Source organism: Rhinopithecus bieti, unplaced genomic scaffold (assembly GCF_001698545.2).
Source record: "Rhinopithecus bieti isolate Rb0 unplaced genomic scaffold, ASM169854v2 scaffold_5150, whole genome shotgun sequence".
Taxonomy (NCBI): domain Eukaryota; kingdom Metazoa; phylum Chordata; class Mammalia; order Primates; family Cercopithecidae; genus Rhinopithecus; species Rhinopithecus bieti.
The window spans coordinates 932,095-954,571 of NW_016804706.1; the positions used below are offsets into that span (position 1 = coordinate 932,095).

The 22,477-nt window shown below is 45.9% G+C and overlaps 1 protein-coding gene across 7 annotated transcripts in view; it reads right to left on the minus strand.

The window, feature by feature from the left end:
* The window catches only part of LOC108528438 (uncharacterized), a 113,610-nt gene that overhangs the window by 60,685 nt on the left and 30,448 nt on the right, over nt 1–22,477 (minus strand). For 6 of the 7 annotated variants that reach the window (XR_001885152.1, XR_001885153.1, XM_017870233.1 and 3 more), the window contains exon 4: nt 16,447–16,636. Coding sequence is in view for 4 of the 7 variants with exons in the window: in XM_017870233.1 (XP_017725722.1) it covers nt 16,447–16,636 (190 nt within the window). In the remaining 3 variants the exon portion in view is untranslated. Of the gene's footprint in view, nt 1–16,446; nt 16,637–22,477 lie in introns of those variants that run through there. The other variant, XR_001885154.1, reaches the window with a different exon arrangement.

Genomic DNA, 22,477 nt, shown 5'->3' on the forward strand with positions numbered 1-22,477 from the left:
AAAAACATGAGCTCTGACTGGCTAGGGACAGGATGTAATAGTATAAATATTTACCCCAGCCAGGCGCAGTGGCTCAAGCCTGTAATCCCAGCAGTTTGGGAGGCCGAGACGGGCAGATCACGAGGTCAGGAGATCGAGACCATCCTGGCTAAGATGGTAAAACCCCGTCTCTACTAAAAAAAATACAAAAAACTAGCCGGGCGACATGGCGGGCGCCTGTAAGCCCAGCTACTCGGGAGGCTGAGGCAGGAGAATGGCATAAACCCAGGAGGCGGAGCTTGCAGTGAGCTGAGATCCGGCCACTGCATTCCAGCCTGGGAGGCAGAGCGAGACTCCATCTCAAAAAAAAAATAAAGAAATAAATAAATATTTACCCCCTGATACCTCATATTAAAATCTGACCCCCAATGTTGGACGTGGGGCCTAATGGGTGCTGTTTGGGTCATGGGGGCCAATCTCTTATGAATAAAGAGCTACTGTCCTCTCTCGTGAGTGAATAAATTGTTACTCTTTTAGTTTCCAAGAGAGCTAGCTGTTAAAAAGAGCCTGGCAACTTCTCACACTCTCTGTTCCTCTCTTACCATGTGATCTCTGCACATACCAGCTCCCCTTTGCCTTCTCCCCCTCCTTACCCACCTCAGGGTGAGGGGCTCTGGCAGCCCCTTGTGCTGCACATGGCATGTGTATCTCTGCTCCTCTCCAGAAGACACCACCACAGCTACCCACTTCTGGAAGGTTCTGGACCCTGCAGGTCTGGTCTCTATAAACTGCATCCTACATTTAGTCCTCCCCATCCCGCTACTGGGTCAGTGTGATCTCCACAGGGCAGAAGTAGGAGCAGTCTGAGGCCATCACCAAATGCTCAAACATTTCCAGACTTCAAAATGCCAAGCCACATGAAACTTGTTTATATAAATTAGTCAGTGTCAGACATTTCTTTATAGCAGCACAAAATGGAATAAGACAGCACTCTCATCACAAGTATGTGTCTCTGGCAGCCAGCCCCCATTCTCAAGATATCCAGGGTCCACTCAGCCATGAGTCCTCTCATCAGTATTCTAATTCTTTTCACTCAAGAGATTCTAAGGTTTTTAGGAGAAACCAGGGACAAAGACTAAATGTTTTTCTTATAACTCAGATTACCCACTTTTCTTTGACCACATATCTTTTAAAGGGAAAGGATTACAAAAGTAAAGAAGTATTAGCATATTAACAGAGTATCATTCAGTCATTCAAAATTAGAACAGTCTATCATCCTCTTGTATGAATATGTCTCCCAGAATGATGTTACTCATGTTTGCAGACACCACTCAACCTTGCCGGGTTCCAAAAACAAGAGTGGTCTCAGGGACATATGGCTTCACTCGTTTAGGCATCCAGTATAATTGACCTAAGAGACAATATCTTCTCTTGCTCACAGCACTTTCGAGGAGTTAAGCTAATATTGAATTTTACTCATTTCATAACTCTTTAATTTATTCACTTAACCCTCAGCCACTATTCCTCCTTCTGTCCCTTTATATCAATCTTTTCCAGTTTTAGAGGTGACATCAGGTTTGGCTGCTGTGCTGGCCTAGACTGCAGGCAGCAATAGTATTCTAGCATGTCTTCCCTCAGTCTACTCTTGGTCATAGAGGGTAGGTTATGTAGGTAGGGAACTACGGGGGCCATCTGACCACCAGGCTAGATAGCTCTATTTAGTGTTAATCCTGACTTTGCCAAATGAAGTGAAGGCATAGCACAATCTTTGAGTTGCTTGGGAATTCTTACATAAAGGTGTAAAATTATAGTTCTGGTTTTTGGCTTAAAGATAATTCCTGTTTCTGGTACTTTTATTTGCATCCCTATTCCTGGTACCACTGCATCACATATGAAAAAAGAAATTTGAGGTGAAGTGTAGTCATTATTCCAGCATCCTCTCCCCTACAGAAGAGTTGTATGTATAGTCATAACAGCATCATCTTGATTCTTCAGGTAAAAGAGAGGGAGTTACCCAGTGGAGTCATTCTTGCAGCCCCACCCATGTTGATAGTAAGCACATTCATGGAGATATAAAAGCCAGTCCTTCATGTTTATATTGCCCAACAGTTAGATTCACAGTTTTTAGACAAACAATGCTTTAATTGACTGTTTCAATTTTCTATCACAGTTTTCTTCTGAGGAGGACATGTCCCTGTGTATTGTTGGTTGTTTGAGGCTGTAAAGTGTGTTTTCTTGCATAAAGAAATGGGACTCAGCAGTCCAAATTGGTGCAATCTCTTTTTGTCTGGTTCTTTTATAGCCCTTGAAGCACTGACATCTACCCCTGATTGAGCATAGTCCAATCCAGAGTCAGTGACTTTCCTGTCAAGATCCATTGGCAGTTCCTTTGAGGTTGCTGGCATCAGTCTGGCTTGCCAGCTATGTATGATCAAAGCCTTCCAACTAGAGAATCACAGAGCCATCTGCTGCCTCTATCTGTTTTCTTAACCAACAGTCAAAACAGAGATTATGAGAAATGAGATAAATTACCAAAATTGTGAACAAAAGAGAGATTATCACTAGTGACCCTTTAGAAATTAAAAAGCATTGAAGTGAATACTCTGAAAAACCTGAAGTCAATAAATTAGACCACTTAGATAAAATGGACAGATTCATACAAAGATAGAAATTGCCAAAACTGACTCAAAAATAACTAGAAAGCCTGAAACAAGGAAAAACAAAAAATAATAAAGTATTGCTGTTTTACCTGGCCTAAAAAGCCCGTTCGTCAACCTTCAGTCCTTTGGCCTAAGTTTAGCTCAAATAAGGACTGTGTATGCCAAGCTTTAATTCTCTATGTGAATGATAAAACCCCATCTTCTCAAGAGGAGACGGGTTATGCTGTTTGTTGGAAGAGTGAATTGACCCCCGTTTTCCCCCTTGAAGAGAAATAAAAGAGCATAGTAAAGAGCTCTCACCCAGCGAAAAGCCCTGGGATCCTCTAATACGTTTGCCCTCCACCCTATACATCTCACGAAGTAGAGGACAGGGAGATCAGGGGGCAAAAGGAAGAGTGGAGGAAAAGGATTTTGGAGATAATGAAGGAGCTAAACCCAATGCTCCCTTAAATCCTTATCCAAACTTGAGGAAAGAATTAGAACAATGTAAGAAGGACAAACCTGACAAAAGCAAACAATGGGGAAAGGATTCCCTATTTAATAAATGGTGTTGGGAAAATTGGCTAGCCAAATGCAGAAAACTGAAACTGGAGCCCCCTCCATACACCTTATACAAAAAATCAACTCAAGGTGGATTAAAGACTTAAACATAAGACCTAAAACCATAAAACCCTAGAAGAAAACCTAGGCAATACCATTCAGGACATGGGCATGGGCAAAGACTTCATGACTAAAACACAAAAAGCAATGGTAACAAAAGCCAAAATTGACCAATGGAATCTAATTAAACTAAAGAGCTTCTGCACAGCAAAAGAAACTATCATCAGAGTGAACAGGCAACCTACAGAATGGGCGAAAATTTTTGCAATCTGTCCATCTGACAAAGGGCTAATATCCAGAATCTACAACAAACTTAATTTACATGAAAAAAAAAAACAACTCCATCAAAAAGTGGATGAAGGATATGAAAAGACACTTCTCAAAAGAAGACATTTATGCAGTCAAAGAACATATGAAAAAAAGCTCATAGTCATGTATCATTAGAGAAATGCAAAGCAAAACCACAATGAGATACCATCTCACTCCAGTTAGAATGGCAATCATTAAAAAAGCAGGAAACAACAGATGCTGGAGAGGGTGTGGAGAAATAGGAACACTTTTACACTGTTGGTGGGAGTGTAAATTAGTTCAACCATTGTGGAAGATAATGTAGCAATTCCTCAAGGATCTAGAACCAAAAATACCATTGGACCCAGCAATCCCACTACTGAGTATATACCCAAAGGATTATAAACATTTTACTATAAAGATACATGCACACGTATGTTTATTGCAGCACTGTTCACAATAGCAAAGACTTGGAACCAATCCAAATGCCCATCAATGATAGATCGGATAAAGAAAATGTGGCACATATACACCATGGAATACTATGCAGCCATAAAAAGGAAGAGTTCATGTCCTTTGCAGGGACATGGATGAAGCTGGAAACCATCATTCTCAGGAAACCTTCAGCTATGTGTTCTCAGGCTCTCTCAGAGAGAGACTCACAAGAACAGAAAACCAAACGCCGCACGTTCTCACTCATAAATGGTAGCTGAACAATGAGAACACGTGGACACGGGGAGGGAAACATCACACACCAGGGCCTGTCTGGGGGTGGGGGGCTTAGGGGAGGGATAGCATTAGGAGAAATACCTAATGTAGATGATGAGTTGACGGGTGCAGCAAACCACCCTGGCATGTGTATACCTATGTAACAAACCTACATGTTCTGCACATGTATCCCAGAGCTTAAAGTATAAAATAATAATAATAATGGGTTTGTAAGTGTGCCTTTAACAAGTACTGAGGTTAGGAATTTTAAAAGGAAATGAGGCCACTCTTGGAAGATCCCCTCAGTTTAGCAGAGCAGCTAGATCAAATTTTAGAACCCAATTTTATACTTGGGCTGAGATAATTCAATCATGAATATTGTTTACCAGGAAAGACAGGGGAACAATTAGAAGGGGAGCCATAATAATTTGGGAGAGACAGCAGCATCCTCCTGGGTAAGGAGTCCTGCCAGCTAAGCAGAAATTCCCAAATGCAGATCCTGGATGGGATAATAATGACCCCGGGAATCGGGTCTAAATACAAGACCTTAGGGAGCTAATAATTAGAGGGATTACACAGTCCACTCCTAGGACACAAAATGTCCCAAAAGCATTTGAGATCCAACAAGAAGAAGAGGAGACTCCCTCTGCATTTCTGCAGAGGCTCAGGAATCAAGTGGAAAATATTCAGGATTAAATCCAGAAGACCCAGTAGGGCAAGGTCTTTTAAAGGTTACTTTTGTAACTAAAAGCTGACCTAATATTACTAAGAAACTGCAAAAGATTAATGGATGGAATAAAAAAACAATTAAGGAAATACTGAGGGAAGCTCAGAAAGTTTGTGCGTGTATGTGTATGCGTGTGAGAGAAAGAGAGAGAGAGAGAGTTAAGCTGCTATATCTGAAGGAAGAGAGAGCCAGTGGCACAGCTGTGTGTGGCAACTGGCTTCTAAAAGCTGTTGATAAAGGTTACTGCTGAGTCATTTCCGCAGAGCTGCCTGTTTTGCAGACAGACGAGGGGAGCCAGGGCACAGCATGGTTCGGCTCATGCCCAGAGAGAGAAAGAGGAAGAAACTGAGTGTTAGAGAGAAAGGAAACAGGGGATGACAGAGAGAGAATAGATGAGGAAAATTAGCGAGAGAGACTAAAAGAGACAGAGATCAAAGAGAAACACAGAAGGTAAAACTGGGGAGACAATGTAAAAGGAAAAAAGAGTACACGACGAAGTGAGAGAATGCAGAGAGGTTGGCAGGGCTGGGGAGGTTTCTGGGGGGTTAAGCAACAAGGAGTTGCAAGGAAAAGGTGCATGCAGTGCAACCACTGAGGAAGGACAGAGCCTGGGAACTGGGGATGTAAGGGAGAAAGGCATGTGGAAGAGTTTAGGATCAGGCTGCTTGAGGTGTAATGGGTTGCCTACAGCAAAACTAGATGGCTATTTGTCAGGAGGTGGTCAAAAGGATTCAAGTTATGGAAGAGTAAATGAATAAGATGACATTAAGGTTTTGTTGTTGTTTTACTGAGAGGCTGTAAGGGCACCAGGGGCAGTTAGCTGTCAGTAAGGCTGCAGAAGAGCTGGGGACGCTACATAAGGAGAATCAGCATTAGGGTTGTAAACTCAAATGACTACAGGGTCAGCAAACAACAAAAGGAGGGCTGCAGGGCTGGGTGGGAACTGTGGCAGCTGCTCAGCTGTTCTCACGGTGCCGGTCCCGCGTTGTCAGATTGTCTGCTTTGTCAGAGGACAAAATTCTGACTTTTATGTAAAATATAACTTTTAAATACTGATAATCAGTTCAAATAACTCAAAACCCAACACAGGCAAAAGAGGATGCCAGTTTGCAATCCCTGAAGTAGAGAGAGTTCATGCTGGGGAAAAGTCTGCCAAAACGTTTCAAGGAGTCATGTATAAAAGTTCTGTTTAAACAGAGCTGGGCTGGGCCAGGGAAGGGTCCTTGCAACCCAGGAGGAGGAAAAGCAGTAAGTCCCCTCCCAGGGCGGGACAAACTGGAGACACTTTGCAGTTGCTGGGTCACCAGTGGGAGTTGCATGAAGCACAAACAGGGTAGCTCTAGGCCTGCCAAGGAGAGGAATGGTGCCTTTGAAGCAAAAAAAAAAAAAAAAAAAGGAAGGGAGGGCGGAGCCAGAAATGCCTTTGCTAATGAGAGTGCCCATCAGGGAAGGCACCACAGGCTGGCAGCTCTTCAAACCAGCAGCTGTTGGCCCAAAGCCAAACCCAGCAGGGCCGGGCCAAGGGCACTCTGGGATGCCAGCTGGTCAGTCTCTTGCCCTCCCCAAGTTCCTCCTGGGGTCCATGGACCCTGGGGAGGTTCCTAAACTAACGCCAACCAGTTTCTTATGAAAAAGAGAGGAGAATAAGAAGGCATCAGACCATAACTGTTTAGAGATCATAGAGTATCAAACTCAAGTTAGTAGCAAACCTTAAAGAAACTCTGCTACGTAATGGGATGAGGCTGTTTGTGAATGGGACATCCTGAGGAATAAATGGTAAAGGACACAATGGTTGTGCTGTCATTAATAAAAACAAACAATCCTTACGTGAAAAAGATAAATTACTCAATAACTGGTCAACCCAAACCTGTAAATTATATGCTCTTAACCAGACCCTAAAGCTCCTAGAAGACCAAGGAAACACTATATATACTAATTCACAATATATTCACTAATTCACAAAAGGTGTGCCTATAAAGTAGTACACACCTTCGAAAAAATCTGGACAGAGCAGGGACTAGTCAATAGCAGGGCAAAAGAATTGGTACGTGGAGAACAAGTTTTAGAAAGCCTCCTGCTTCCAGCAGAGAAGCCATAGTTCATGCAAATGGCCATCAGAAAGAAAACACTATGGAAGCTGTAGGGAACAGACTTGTAGATAAGGCTGCTAAGTAAGTCTTCCTGGAGGAAAAATTTAAACTGTTTAGCTCAGATATCCCTAAGGTGATATTAAAACCCCAATTTTCAAAAGAGGAGGAAAAGCTAGGCAAGATAAGGAGCCACTCATACTAAGAATGGAAGGTGAGTGCTCCCTGATGGGAGAGAAATAATAAATAAACCCATAATAAAAAATCAAATGTCTATATTGCATAAGGGAAGTCATTGGGGTCCCCAGGCCATGTGTGATGAAATACGAAAGAATTATGGGTGTGTAGAAATGTACACCCTTGCTAAACAAGTGTGTGGGAATTGTGTGAACTCCCAGGAAACAACTTCGGTTAAAAGAAATTGTAACTCAAACCCCACCTCTTGAGTTCACAGTTCACCATTTCCAGCCAGGCAACTCAGTGCTAATTAAGACTTGGAAAGAAGACAAGCTCCACCCAAGCTGGGAAGGTCCCTATCAAGTGAGACAGCTGTACAAACAGCTGATCGGGGTGGACACGTTACACTCGGGTCAAGAAACTGGTAAAAAAAAAAAAAAAAAAAAAAACAGAAGGAAGGTAAATTGGAAGTGTATAGATCACCTAAGATACCCTTTAAGCTAATTCTAAGGAAAACCCTTTAAGCTAATTCTAAGGAAAACCTAAAAGGAAGCTATACGCAGGCTCCAACATTGGGGGCTGATATGGTTAGAATTAATCCTAACACAAGGGGTGAAAGGAAACTTAAGTATTGTATAGGAACCACATGCCACCTAACTGTAAAAATTTAAAATGCAATCCTATATTAATTACCATAAAGAACCCAGCTACTCTAAACCAGAAAACTTGAAGGTATAAATTAAAATAAATATCTCAAAAGCAACTCCATGGAACAGTTAGATTTTAGGTTAGTCACCAACTCTACCCCAAGCCCACCCAGAATTACTATAACTCCCAGTCCCATTAACTTCCTTTAACCTACCAAACAATAACCCTAAGAGAGTAAAAATAATTAAAATAACTGACTTAAGGCAGACTTTAAAAATTAAAAGGATATAGAGACATAAATGCCTGGGTTAAATGGGTGAAATTTTCAGCACAAGCCCTCAATAAAAGTAACTGTTATGCGTGCGCCGCTGGTCAACCTCAGGCACAGGTGGTCCCGTTTCCCCTCGGATGGGATACTAATCCCAAAGGAATGCATTCCATGTTGGCTGTATACCAAGACGAGGATGCATGGGGAAATAAGACTTGTAAAATCTGTCATTGCTCTTTCCCACTTTGCAGAGATCAGATCCCCTCGTTCTCTATAGGGAGTATAAATCACTCCTGTGTCTCTCTAGACAGAAGGTGAATTTCGATAAACCCGTGGGAAAACTCTCAACCTGCACCCACGTCCTAAATGTCACTGGGAACCCAGAATGAGGCAACCACTCATCGGGAAAGGGACCCTCCGTAACTTGTTACCGTCCAATTGGGCCGGGACTTGTGCTTTAGTACAATTGGCCATTCCGTTCACCCTGGCATTCCATAAAATAGCTAAAAATACACATGGTCATCGAGATCAGAGAAATTTAGCAATTTATTTTAACCCATATATATACACATATATATACACACACACACGCATACACACACACACACACACACACACACATACACACAAGGCTTCTGGATCAGGGGATGAAAACTTTGTATATCTATCTATTCATCTATCTATCCATCTATCATCTATCTATCTATTTATCTATCTATCTAAACTCCATAGGGGTACCTAGAGGACAGCCTAATAAACTTAAAGCATGAAACCAAATACCTGCTGGATTTGAGTCAGCACTTTTCTGGTGGTCAACTATTAACAAGAATGTAAATTGGATTAATTACATGTCTTATAATCAGCAAAGATTCATCAATTACACTCCAAATGCCCTTAAGGAAGAAGCCAGATAACTAAAGGCCACTAGCTAAATGGCTTGGGAAAACAGAATTGCACTGGACATAATATTAGCAGAGAAACGTGGTACATGCGATATGCTGGGCAGAAAATGTGACACTTTCATTCACAACAGTGCTGCCTCAAATGGAAGCATCATAAAGGGACTGCAGGGACTAACGACTCTAGTCAATGAGTTGGCAGAAAACACAGGAGTAAACGACCCTTTTACTAACTGGTTAGAAGGTTGGTTTGAAAAATGGAAAGGAATGGTAGCTTCAGTTCTTACATCTCTCATAATTATGGCTGGGGTCTTAACAGCCATAGGATGTTGTGTCATCCCTTGTGTGAAGGGCTTAACACAAAGGTTAATGAAAGTAGCTATTAATAAACAAATGCCGCTAATGTCCCAACAGAATGTCTTACTATTATTAAAAGTCAAACTAAACTCCTCCTCCTATAATGAAGAAAGTAAAAACTTCCAGATATCTAAGTGAAAATAAGACCAAAAGGATAAAAGAAAAGAGGAGGAAACTGTAAAAAATAACGTACACATGATGGTTCATTTTCATAAGTGCCTTAGAATCTGTTTAAGCAGGCCACATGGAAATGAAGAGATAAAGAAGCAAAATGTACTAAGCCACAACCCCCTCCTTCCTGCTTTCCCTTTGACCCAGTGTCCAGGAGCTTATTGGTCGGGGCCCCTTCAATGACCCCCCTCCCCACCTCACCAAAGAATTTAGTTTGGGCTAGCTTGCTGTCACCTAAGTGCAGCCACTAGGGCCATAAGTCAAATGCCAAAAGAGTCCTGAGACAGTCACCAGGCATTATGGGCTGCAACAAAATGCAGCAAAAAATGCAGCAAAAAGACCCTGAAGAACATACTTGAAATCTTAATCCAACTACCAATAGGTGATGCCCAGGAAGACTGTAACCCCATATATTTAGCTAATGAGGAATTGGGGGAGGGACTTGCACATTAGGGAATAAATTGTTTTTTGAAACTGTCCCAGGTATGCCTGCACTCCAGACACCTGATCTTGCAAGACTGTCATTAAAAGTCTCTCTTTCGCTGTTCTCTGGGTCTCTGAGTCTATTCTTTGGGTTTGAATGGGTGAATTTCTTTCTCACAGGGGTGTAGATGGCAACGTGGCTCTCATTCCCCTCCCAAATACCCCAACTTTCATCGCCTGTTCCAGAAACCTTGTCACCTACATGCCTATCTGTACAGAAGGTATGAGGGGTCCCTACTGCCCAGCCAGGGACCTTCCCATCTCTAGCAACTGTCCCCTTTTCTAACCTGGACCCGTTGCACCTGATAATTGTCTTCTTCTTGTATCAAAGGACACAGAGAATAATACTACTAATAATAATACTAATGATGATGAAAGTAGCAACAGCAGCAACATATGGAATGGCTTGTCATCAACTCTGAAGCACCAGGGCCATCCCTGGAAAAAAGGGCCTGTTACATACCGGGTACCCAAAGCCACAGTCGTTCCTGCTTCCCCCACCCTGGCCTGATCCTCCTTATGTTGGAACCCTCAAGGGTGGTCCCAGGTTCACTAGAAGACACAAGGTGAGTGCTGTGATTCCTACTGTATCCGATGGAGCAGATGACCCTCTGCTCCTCTCCTTGGGGAATCCTGCAGGCCACCTCTGTCTAGTAGGTCCCATCCCATTGGACAGAATACCCCCAGACTGCTGGGCATCCTGGCTCAAAGACGCCCCATCCTGACACCAGGTCAGAGAGATATTCTGGAGATAGAAGCCAGAGCCCAGCATATCAGGGTCATGTTGCCCTCCAGGGCCTCACTGCGGGTCACATTGATGGTGGGGGAGAGGAGGCTGGAGAAGAAAGGGCAGAGACAATGAAGCACGTGGCCAAACCCTCCTCCCCTCTAATGGAGATGCAGGGAACAGAGCTGGTCCACTCCACTGTTCCAACTCTGGCAGAAGTCCTCACAGACCCCAGACCTTCTGCAAGTCTGTCCTCACCCTGGGGCCCAATTCCTCTAGGCTGGCAGAAGGATGGGCCTCAAGACTGTGTCTTTATGCTCTGGGATCCCTGCATTGATGCTGAGGAGGGGAAGGTCAGGCGTGGGCTCCTGGTACGTGGGGCCAGAGGAACTCTTTGGAATGGGCAGGCTGGGAGGCAGACGGGGCAGCCTTGGCCCTGGGGCTTCCTCTCCTGCCTGACACCCACCCAGGTTCAGGCTTCTGTCAAAGGGCCCACTGCTTTCCCAGATTATGACACTGGACTCTTCAATCCTTGACCTGCTGTCTTTTTCCAGTGGCTCTAACAGGAGGGAAAAATCAGGATATAACACACCAACAGAAAACACATGCATCCATAGCACAAGGAGAGTTTCCCTGACGGAGCTGGAGGTAGGGGTGACTCTAGTGGAATAGCGGAGAGGAAAGCCCCTACCCAGGCCCAGTATCTGTTCTCCTGACACCCACACAGGATTCCAGATGCACTGTAGTTTCTGCCTGAAGTCTCCCCATACAGGGCGGGAGTGTATCTTGGCCTGCATAGCATCTTCCTTCTAGATATTTGTGATGTTCATAGCAAAGGTCTGAGCTCTGGAGGACTGGGATACTGTCCATTCCTGAGTCTCCAGGTTGAGAGAGAGGAAGAGCTACCCATAAGAGTAGGAATGCCTAAAGCCCCTGGTGCTGCTGGCTTCCTGATCTCACAAACCCTAATCTCCCGGAGGGAATGCAAGTCTACCCCCACCCAGCAGTGACTTCTCCATTCCAGCCCAAGTAAGGAACTCAGACCAGAGGGGACCCCTTGCTGGCCCTCCTCCATGCCTTTCTGTGTGGGCTGAGTGCTAGCTCACCTCCCCGCTGAGCTCCGCTGACCCCCATTCCTCACCCCTACCCCCAGCCAGATCCAGTGGGAATAGACAGGTCCCTGCTCTCTGCCCCCAGCTCTCCTGGAAAAGGCTTCTCCCATCACTCTTGCCCGCTGCCTACTCTCACCTCCTTTCTGGCCCTTGATATATACCAGAGCCCTTCTGAGGTCCGGCCCGTTCTCTGTCAAGTCCTCAGTCTCTGTGTCCCAGGTCTCAGCTCCCAGAACCGCTTCTGCCCACTGTCCCTGGGACCTTGCCCTGCATTTCTGCCTGTCATAGAGCAGGAAGGGCTGACCATCCAGATGTCCCTCCGCAAGAAACCCTGACTGCACAGATCCATCCTGGGACAGCACTGTGAGGTTGTAATGAAGACTGTGGGGCCCTGGGGAAGAGGAAACCACAGATGAAACTTCTTCCTGGAAGCAACTTTACATCGAAGTTAACACACAGGTCTGCGGTCCCAACCTTCCTGAGGAGGCAGGAAATGCACACAGGCAAAGGGACAAGCATGAGGATTTTAGATACAAGGAAAACTGGGAGGGCACGAGGATGGAGGAGCGGACTGAGGAACGGAAGATGGGGGAAAGGAGATGGCAAACATGTAGGCCAGGTGCCAAGGCGGGGCAGCCACAGGCCACCTAAGGGTATAGGGAGGAGGCCAAGGAGAGAGGTTGCCCTGCAGTGGTGAGGGAGGAGCTTGAAGGCAGTGGTGGAAGGAAGGTCTTGCCAGAGAAGAGGGTGGAAATGGGAAGGGACCCAGGCTCAGGTGACCCATGACCAGCATGGCTGTGCTGCACAGGTGAGGGTGAGATGGAGTCGAGGGCCGCTGCCTTTGAGGAAGGCTCATCGTGGACAAGGTGGGAGTAAGGGAGGGTCAGTACATCTTTTCAAGAAACAGTGCTAGGAACACTGGACATTCACATACAAAAAGAAATGAAGTTGGACTCCTAACTTACACCACATATACAAGTTAACTCCAAATAAATCAAAGACCTATACTCAGGAACTAAAACTGAAAAATTCTTAGAATGAAACATTGGGAATAATCTTCATGACACAGGTTTTGACAAGGCATTTATGGATATAACACCAAAGCACAGACAACAAAGGAAAAATTGGTAGGTTGGACTCATCAAAATAAAAAAAAATTGAGCATTAAAAAACACAATCTGCAGAGTGAAAAAGCGGCCACCAGAATGGAAGAAAATATTTGCAAATCATTTATCTAATAAAATATTAATATCCAGAATACATAAAGAGCTCCTATAACACAAAAACAAGACTCAAAAAAACTATGTAGGCAAAGAATTTGAATAGCCAGTTCTCCAAAGAAGATATACAAATGACCAACAGACACATGAAAATACGCTCAACATCAGTAGTTATTAGGGAAATGCAAATCAAAACCACAATGGGCTACTACTTCACACCAACTAGGATGGCTATAATCAAACATACACACAAGTACACACACACACAGAGAAAGACAGAGAGAGAGAGAGAGAGAGAAACAGCAAGTTTGGCAAAGAGGTAGAGAAACTAGAATGTCTGTGTACTACATTGGGAAAGACAAAATGGGGCACCTGCTATGGAAATCAGTGTGTTGGTTCCTCCAAAAACTAAACAATGAATTACCATATGATCCAGAAATTCTACATCTGGGTATTTACCCAAAAGAAATGAAAGCAGAACATTAAAAAGATATTTGAACACTCATGTTCATAGCAGCATAATTCCCAATAGCCAAATTCATAGAGACAGAAAGTAGAATAGTGGTTTCAGGGGCCAGGGGGAAGGAGGAATGGGGAGTTACTGTTTAATGGGCACAGAGTTTCAGGATGCACAAAAATGAGAATGTACTTAATACCATTGAACTGTCCACTTTTAAATGGTGAAAATAGTGAAGTTTATATGTATATTTTACCACAATTAAACAACAAAATGAAATTGTCACAGTGTACCAAACAATAATATAGAATTAGAAAGAGGTTGGGGTCCTGGTCAGAGAGAAAAAAACCAAGGCAGAGGTGAGATTCAGGCCTGAGGAAGGGCCTTCAGAGGGGAGTGGTGCTGGAAGGGGAGTGGTCACACTCCAAAAGAGAGTTCAGGTTACAAAACCCTCACTGGAGGAAGGTGGTGCTGGGAGAAGGCCCAGAGGAGGAGACCACAGCCCACTATGTGGTAAGTGAAGATTCTGGATAAGTCCAGGAACTGAGAGCCCACTGGGGTCAAGGAACCAAAAGAGGATGAAGGTCAAGGAGCCCTTGGACCAGAGCCTGTGTTGGGTCTGGGTGGGGGTGAGGAGATGGGCAGGGCAAAGACTAAAGGATGGCATGAGCATGGAGTGGGGGTGACCCTGGGAGAACTTGGGGTAAAGTGAGAACAAGAAGGGAGGGGTTCTGTGGGGGAGGGTGGGTTTTGGGGAAGGTGAGAACTTGCTGAGGGCCCAAGGCAGCTGGGCAAGAGGTGGGAGCAACACAAGGTCCCAAGGTGGAGAGGGGCAGAGGGACCAGGGAGCGATGGTCCAGCACCTGTGTGCTGCAGGGTGGGGTCAAGAGGGTGAGGCTGAGGATGGAGTGGGCAAGGGGCCACCGTGAGGCAGGGCCCAGAGCAGGCACTTGTACTGGAGGAGGGGAAGCATCTGTGCTGCCCTGTGCCCTGCCTAAGGCCCAACTTTCATTAGCACCAGGGCTCCCCTCAAGTGGCCTGGAGGGAAGTGGGATGGAGGGAAGTCCACGGGACAAAAGACAGCACCAGAAAGTTAGGGTCAGGGACAGTTGGGAAGGGGGAGGCATACGGGCAGCACTGGGTGAAGGCTGCTTGTAGGAATGGCCCATAAGGGAGGCAAGAGGGGCCTGCGGTGGCAGGGCAGGGAATGAGGGCAGAGGATATCCTACAAATAGATCAGAGAACTGTAGACAGAAAGGAGTAGCAGGAAGCAGGGAGGACAACAGGACCCAGGGGGCCCTGAGATGGGACGGGGAGGAGGTTGGAGGGAACCTGGTGTCCTTAGATCATTGGAGTCCACAGCAGCGGGGAGGGTTGCCAGAGAGGAAAGAACCCTGGGAAGGGCAGGCCAGGGGAGAATGAGCTGGGGATGGGAGAAGTCGCATGAAGAATCTTCTGCCCGGAGCCTGCAGACTCCAACCCCTCAGCTTGAGAGTCAGGAGCCCCACAGTCCCCACAGCAACAGGAAGCACCAGCTCCTGGTCCCCAAAAAAAGGAAGGCCCCAACTCCAGGGACTGCGGCCCCCCACCCCCGGGAGATGAGAACACGCGGATTCTAGGGAAAGGACAGGGCTTCAGGGACCCGAAAGTCGCTCCGAGCACCGGGAAATGTGGCTGCCTCTGCGGCACAGCTGGAAGGGCCCTCGAATGCCATTCACAGGAACAGCCCGAGGACCCAGGGACATCAGAAGGGCTGGTTTGTCCGAAAAGTGAGAGGAGGCGGAAGAGGGGTGAGGAGACCAAATGCAAGAAGAGACCAGAAAGTGCAAGGGGCGGGTGATGCGCGACCCCGAGGAGGACCGAAAAGAGACGAGAAAGCAGGGCTGAGGAGTGGCGGCAACCAGCCGCGTTCAGTTCCGCCACCCCCGACATCGCACCTGAGCCCCGAGGCGACCGCAGAGCGCTCGCAGCAACACATTCGGACACCCCAGAAACGCCACGCCGCTCCCGCTCCGCCGAGGGCTGGAGCAATCCTGCCACATCAGCCTTCTGAGTAGTTGGGACTATAGGCGAGTGCCACCACGTCCAACTGTCATTTACCATCTGGTACCAACCCCCATTAGACAATGAACCATCCATGATCAGGAACTGTGTCCATTCCATCTTTGTCAGCCTTACGAACATTATTTTTTAAATGGAACTCTACCTATGATTACTAACCATTCCCCAAGACCCCTAGCCTGCACTTTTCTGTAGATGAAAATGTCATACATCACAGAGTTTTAACAATTACTCAATTTTCCCATCCATATTCACTGATTATTTATTTTGATCATCATAATTTATTGAGCACAGCAGGGACTGGGGTCCTGTCCCCACCTTAGAGGGATTATTTACATTGCTAAATGTCACAAGGGTAGTGAGGGAAAGAGAGGGAGACAGACCCAGCTCTCCCGACACTGGTCCCAAGCCCTTCCCTCCAGAGTGTCTACCCTGTCTCGAGGACTTTTTCTCCCTGTGCCAGTTCCAGTAAAGGGTCTCATTCAGCTAATCCCCCAAAAGAGTTTTAATACTTCAATGACGATAATAATAATAATAATAATAATAATAATATGCAAAGTTTGTTCCTACGCATTTAGAGGTGATCACGACAAGACGGGAAGCCAATCCCTCCCTTTTTGGGGTAGGGGAGGCCCTGATAATCTTGGACTTTGGGTGAGTCGCTCCCCAGGTCTAGGCCTGGCTGCCCTCCCCAAACAAATCTCCCAGGTCTTTTCTGTCCAAAGCCCTCCCCCTCTATCCCATCTCCAGCCTCTTCTCTTCAGGCCCATCAACGACGCTTTCACCCTCAGCACTTGCCTTAGATTCCTGGACTTACCAGCACACAGGAGATTTTCTCCTTGCAGACTTTAGGCGCCACTGCTGGGTCCGGAAAAGAAAGAGAAACGTCCCAGCACGGTAGCTTGTGTAACTCAGGACGAGGCTGCGTTGGGCGCCCGCGCGCGTTTTCCAGTCTGTGGCCCGGAGTTCACTGCGAGGATTGGGATCACCCCTCACTCTGCCCTGGTCTACGGAAAATGAAATGTGTTTACTGATATAGAAACGGAATAACGGCGCTGTGGGCTGGGGAGGGCGGAGCTGCCTTCAGGCTTCTGGTCTCCAGCTGCGGGTCACTCACACCTGCCGCTGTGAAAATGCAGACCCGCGGGGCAGGAATTCTGAGTTCAGGCTGGAGCACGATCTGGAATCTGACTCGCTTGAAACAGCACCGCGGTGGATTCCGAGCCGGGTGAGTAGGAAAATGCCCCTCAGTCCCTCCCACGGGCCGCCCACGGATTCCAGGATCTGAAAACGCTTCCTGCTGCTCCGTCTCCCCGGGAAGGCAGCGACCGCCTCTGGGCCGTTCTGATGGAAAGGGGCTCCGCCGTCCGAAGGAAAACCTACAACCAACAGGCCAGGAAAAAGCCTCCCAGGGTCCTGCCCCTTCAGTGAGGATCCTAATTTACTCCCCGAGTGTGGCCCCATCAAAGAGTGGAGAGAAGGTCACTGAAATGATACAAGATCAGTGGGGACCAGGGCGCTGCGGCTCGCGGAAAACGGTGATAGCTCTGCCTCGCGTCCCTTCCCTGACCTGCCCCAGGCGGACGCGGTGAAGTGTATTGGCCTCCAGGCTGGAATACATGGGGATCGAAAGCAGAGAATGGAGAAAGGAGGGAAGAAAGGGGGGGCGGGGGACGTTTCGCAGACAGAGGAAGCGGCGGGAGGGGAGAGGGGAGAGAAAAGTGCAAAGTGAGAATAATATTTGAAAGATGGTAGTTTTTATCTATTTCTAACGTTTTAATTTTGTCCGTGTCGGTATTCTCGCAGTTTTGTTATTTATGAACATTTTACCATAACGTTTTTTTTCCCTCTGGGTGTGCTGAATCTCTGCCCTAACAGCGTATATGGCTTATGTATCTATTATTATTCATTATTTTTTTTTTTTGAGACGGAGTCTCGCTCTGTCACCCAGGCTGGAGTGCAGTGGCCAGATCTCAGCTCACTGCAAGCTCCGCCTCCCGGGTTCACGCCATTCTCCTGCCTCAGCCTCCCAAGTAGCTGGGACTACAGGCGCCACCACCTCGCCCGGCTAGTTTTTTGTATTTTTAGTAGAGACGGGGTTTCACCGTGTTAGCCAGGGTGGTCTCGATCTCCTGACCTCGTGATCCGCCCGTCTCGGCCTCCCAAAGTGCTGGGATTACAGGCTTGAGCCACCGCGGATTATTCTTATTTCAGAGGCTGCGAGGTGGTCAAGCTGCAGAGAACACGAGCTTCTACCTCCAGATGTGCCAGGGTGTATCTCTTGGGTACAAAAACAAGGGTTTGGTTTTGTTTTACAAAGTCAAAGTGCAAACCTCAAATAGGATAATATTTTAAACCATTATGGGGACATACTTTGCATACAATAAATGTATGTATTTGAAATGTACAGCTCATGGAGTTGTACTGTTTGGCTGTTTTACACAACCACGTATCTGCTACCACAATGGAGATAAAGAAATAACATTTCCATAGTCCTCTAAAGAACAGTCATGCGTTAAAATTCCATGCAGTCCTTAAAAAGAGGAGGATGAATTTTTAAGTATTGTTATGAGAAGATCTGAGCCCAGACTACTTTTACACATTTTAAAAAGGATAAGGATGTATGGATGTAAGGATGTACCAGTAATGCCACTCACATAATATATATTTTAAGTAGGGAAAACCCGGAGGATTACTCACCAAAATTTTGGCAGGGACCCCAGGAACTGGGGTAACATTGTGACTTTCACCTTCTCTGAAATGTTGGAATTTTATATTACAGTATAAACTCGGATTTTGCTCAGGCACAATGGCTCAGGCCTGTAATCCCAGCTCTGGAAGCTGAAGGATAGCTTGAGCTCAGGAGTTCCAGGGGGCAGTGAGCTAGGATCTCACCACTACACTCCAGTCTGGGTGACAGAAAGAGACTTGTCTCAAAATAAATAAAGAAAATTTAAAATAAAATAATAAACTTAGATTTGTATGGTGGTTTAGAAAATATTTGTTTGAAAATATTATGAATGTAAGCTGCACACCTAAATAGTTACAGGATTTTAAAAACCGAAGGGTTAATTAAAACGCAACTCCAGAAACTCTCTTTTAAGGGGACTTCATATTTTCATGTCATTAAATCTTTCTCAAAGTGTCTTTGATAGAGCTGTTTTTAGTGCAGTAGGGAGATATGTAACAATTTTACAAAAGGGGGGGCTGTAATAAAAAGGGAAACGCAAAATCCAGTGGGGACACGCTGACTGTCCCATTTATTTTCAAAGCACGTTTGAAAACTGCGCTGCTATAGTGTCTTTGGGTTGAGACAAAGTCGAGGAAAATCTTGTTCCTGGAGTGTTGATTTCCTTTTTCCAAGGGCCAAAGCCTTTCGAAGCAAGTCTAAAAACTCAGGCTGACTTTCAGATCTGAAGAAATCTCAAGAACGTTTGTGCGGACAGCGACGCTCTAAGAATCCAGCTCTCTCGGGCTCCAAGCTCTCTGGAGCTTCACCCAGTGACAATGGCCGGAAGGACAGTACACAGTGAAATGGCACCAGTGAGTCAGAGGCCAAAGGAGGATTTCTGGCCAGAGGGCACAGGATGTGCTTTGTCATAGTGAGGCTGGGGTATCGGAGCAGAGGCAAGGACACTCTGGGAATAAGTGGCAGAGAAAAAGGCGCACTAGGAAGGATCCAACGCCTTCAGACTTCTCCTTCCTTTCCTTCCAGTTGGATTGGAGGGGACCAGCATAGTCCGTGGGGTGCAGAGAATGGGGTCGCTGCAAAAGGGCATTGCGCGCCCCACACAAGGCTTCTGGCACCCTTCTCCCAGCTACTCCTGATGAGTTCAAACTAGGGAGAGACTAAGACTCGTCCTTTGCAATGTAGACTCCGTATCTTGCGCTTCGGCTGGTTTACTAAATCCATCTTAATAAAACACAAAAACCAAGAACCAAATTCTGCATGTGATATTTCTGATCGCTAGAAGGTCCTCCCCCTCCCCATTCCTCACGTGCTCTCTTCTTGCCCCGCCCCCTCCATTTTGTCTCCACTTCCCCATCCCTGTCCATCTCTGGACCCCGCTCCTGAGTATCTACCCCGTCCTTCAGAGGACGTCCCCTCTTGGAGTACAGACTCCTCCACTTCCAGGGAAAAGAGACAAAGGCCACCGAGAGGGACCTGAGACATTCCTGTTACTCCGCCCCTGAAGTTAGCCCATCCCACAACACTCCTTCAGGCTGTGTGAGTGTGTGCCTGTGTGTGTGTGCCCGTGTGTGTGAATCTAAGTATGTGTGTGAATGTGTGCGCGACTGTGTGTGCCTGTGTGTATGAGTTAGCGTGCGTGTCTGAGAGAGAGAGAGAGAGAGTGTGTGTGTGTGTGTGAGAATGGGAGTCAAAGTGCTAAACCTGGCATCCAGGAAACCTCCCCACCTTGGCACTGCACGCAGGAGTCAGTGTTATGTGCACCTCTGCTTTTATTTCAGGAGCTGGGACAATTATATTAATCAGATGTGCAGAGAGCCAAGTCCCCCTCACTGGAAAGCATTAGAGAGGAGGGTGAGATAGGAGGGCCCCTGACTCCAAGTCTCCTGATCCCTCTTACACACAAGGATCTTGAAAAAAAGTGCAGGACACTCCATTCTCTCCTGGGACCGACAGGGAAGCCAGAGCCACCATGTATGTCAAATTTCATCAAAGAAAAAAAATTATAGCAAAATTTCCATGTCACAGTTTTAAGCCTGCACAATGGCTCAAATAGAACCAATATCAATAAATAAATAAATAAATAAATAAATAAATAAATAAATAAATAAACTCCTAGCTCAGGTGAGATCACTGAAGTTGGCTGTCAGGTTTTAAGGAAACTGCAGCCATAAAGAAGGTCACCTCTAGCTAGGGCTGCAGCCCAATCGCCCCTGCATCTTAGGGCCCCTGGAAAGGACCCTCTCCATTCAATAGTGCAGGGTGTGGACATTTTGGGGGAGAAATGCAGACTCTCCTTAGACCCCTGGGGTTTGTACATTCACTGTCTGACTTTTTAGGTGTTGTCTTCATTTTTGAACAAATTACAGTTACATAATTTGCTTTAACTTTAAGTGTAAAACAAGAAAATATTCCTGAAACAGGAAGCAAGGGACAGGTGACCTGCACTGTCACCCCTCTCTGTGGCTCCCTAATGCAATAAAATTGTGAGCCAACAAATCCATGGCTAGGTAAACAGTCAACTCCATTTCAGCAAATGTTTCAGAGGTTCCTTCTTGCCTAGCAATGTTCTATCTTTACCACTGCTTTAATATTTTAAGTCTATCTTTTCCTAACTGTTGGTTTTTAAATAATTCATGTACATTTATTAATTAGGTTTATTGGAGTAAGCTACCTGGAATCAATTGTGGAATGAAGATCAGTAAATAAATGTGTGGTTCTCTATTAAATAACTGCTAAGACCATCTGAAAAATGTATTAACCCCAAATCCAATCACTTCACACTCCTCTACTGCCTCCTCCCCAGAGCCATCATCTCTAGGATAGTAAACCAGAAGGGCATTGCAGCTGGGCTGCCTGTGGCCTCTCATGCAGCTGTCCAACCCCCACACAACAGGCAGAGTGAACCTTTCAAATGGGAATTCAAGCACATCCTCACGACCACATCCCACAGACACTCCAGCCTCTTCCCTTTCTCTCACCATTTCCTATCAGCCCCTCATCACAGGGCCCTTCTGGCCATTCTGGCCTCATCTCATCACTCTCAGCCCAGCTCACTCATCTCCACTCGCACCAGTCTCTTGTCACTGCTCCATCCTGCCTCTGCCACTGGCCCCTGCTGGGACTCCCACAGGCACCTGCTCCCCAGAGATCCACATGGCTTATTCCTCATGCCACTAGTTCTCTGCTCAAATGTCCCTTGGTCAAGTTTTCAGGAACCTCTTACTCAACAAAATACATCTCCTGCCATCCTCACCACCACCAATCTTCTAACCCAGGTATATTTTCTCCATAACATCACTGATATTAGAATAAATTTGAAAGTTGTCATCTGTACCACTGAAACATCTTTGAGGCCAGGACCTCGTCCAGTCACCACTTGTATCCCCAGCATCTAGAACATCCCAGTACAGAGGAGGGACTTAACAAATAAAGAGTGAATGATGGGTGAATATAATTGGTATGCTGCTTTTGAGAAGCAATTTTATAACATGTGTGTTCGAGGCATGTGCATCACCTGAGGTCAGGAGTTCGAGACCAGCCTGATCAACATGGTGAAACTCTGACTTTTCTAAAAATAAAAAAATTAGCCAGGTGTGGTGGTGCATGCCTGTAATCCTAGCTATGAGGGAGGCTGAGACACAAGAATGGTTTGACCCTGGGAGGTGGAGGTTGCACTGAGCTGAGATTTTGCCACTGCACTCCAGCCTCAGCGACAGAGTGAGACACCGTCTCAAAAACAAAACAAAAAAAAAGGTCGTGCACTTTGACCAAATAACTTATATTTGAGAAATCTATAATTCTACAATGAAATCCAAAATACAGAAGAATCTTTAGGTATAAGGATATTAATCAGATATTATTTACAATAAGGAAGAAGAACTTGCAAAAGAAAAGTAGCTAGGTCATTTTTTGGAAATAGTATACAGCCAGGAAAAGTACTGTTTAAGAAGAGTTTGTGATAACATATAAAGTTGCTTATTGATAATAACGAAGTTTGAAAAAGCAAGATTCAAAATAACTCATACAGTGTGACTACACTAAGTCGTCCTGCGCAGACACCACATGCACAGAAACCAGGGATGGAAACTCAGGGGGCGGCTGCAAAGCACAGCTCCAGGGGCCCTCTTCACTGAAGTCTTTGAGGCTCTGCCAGGCA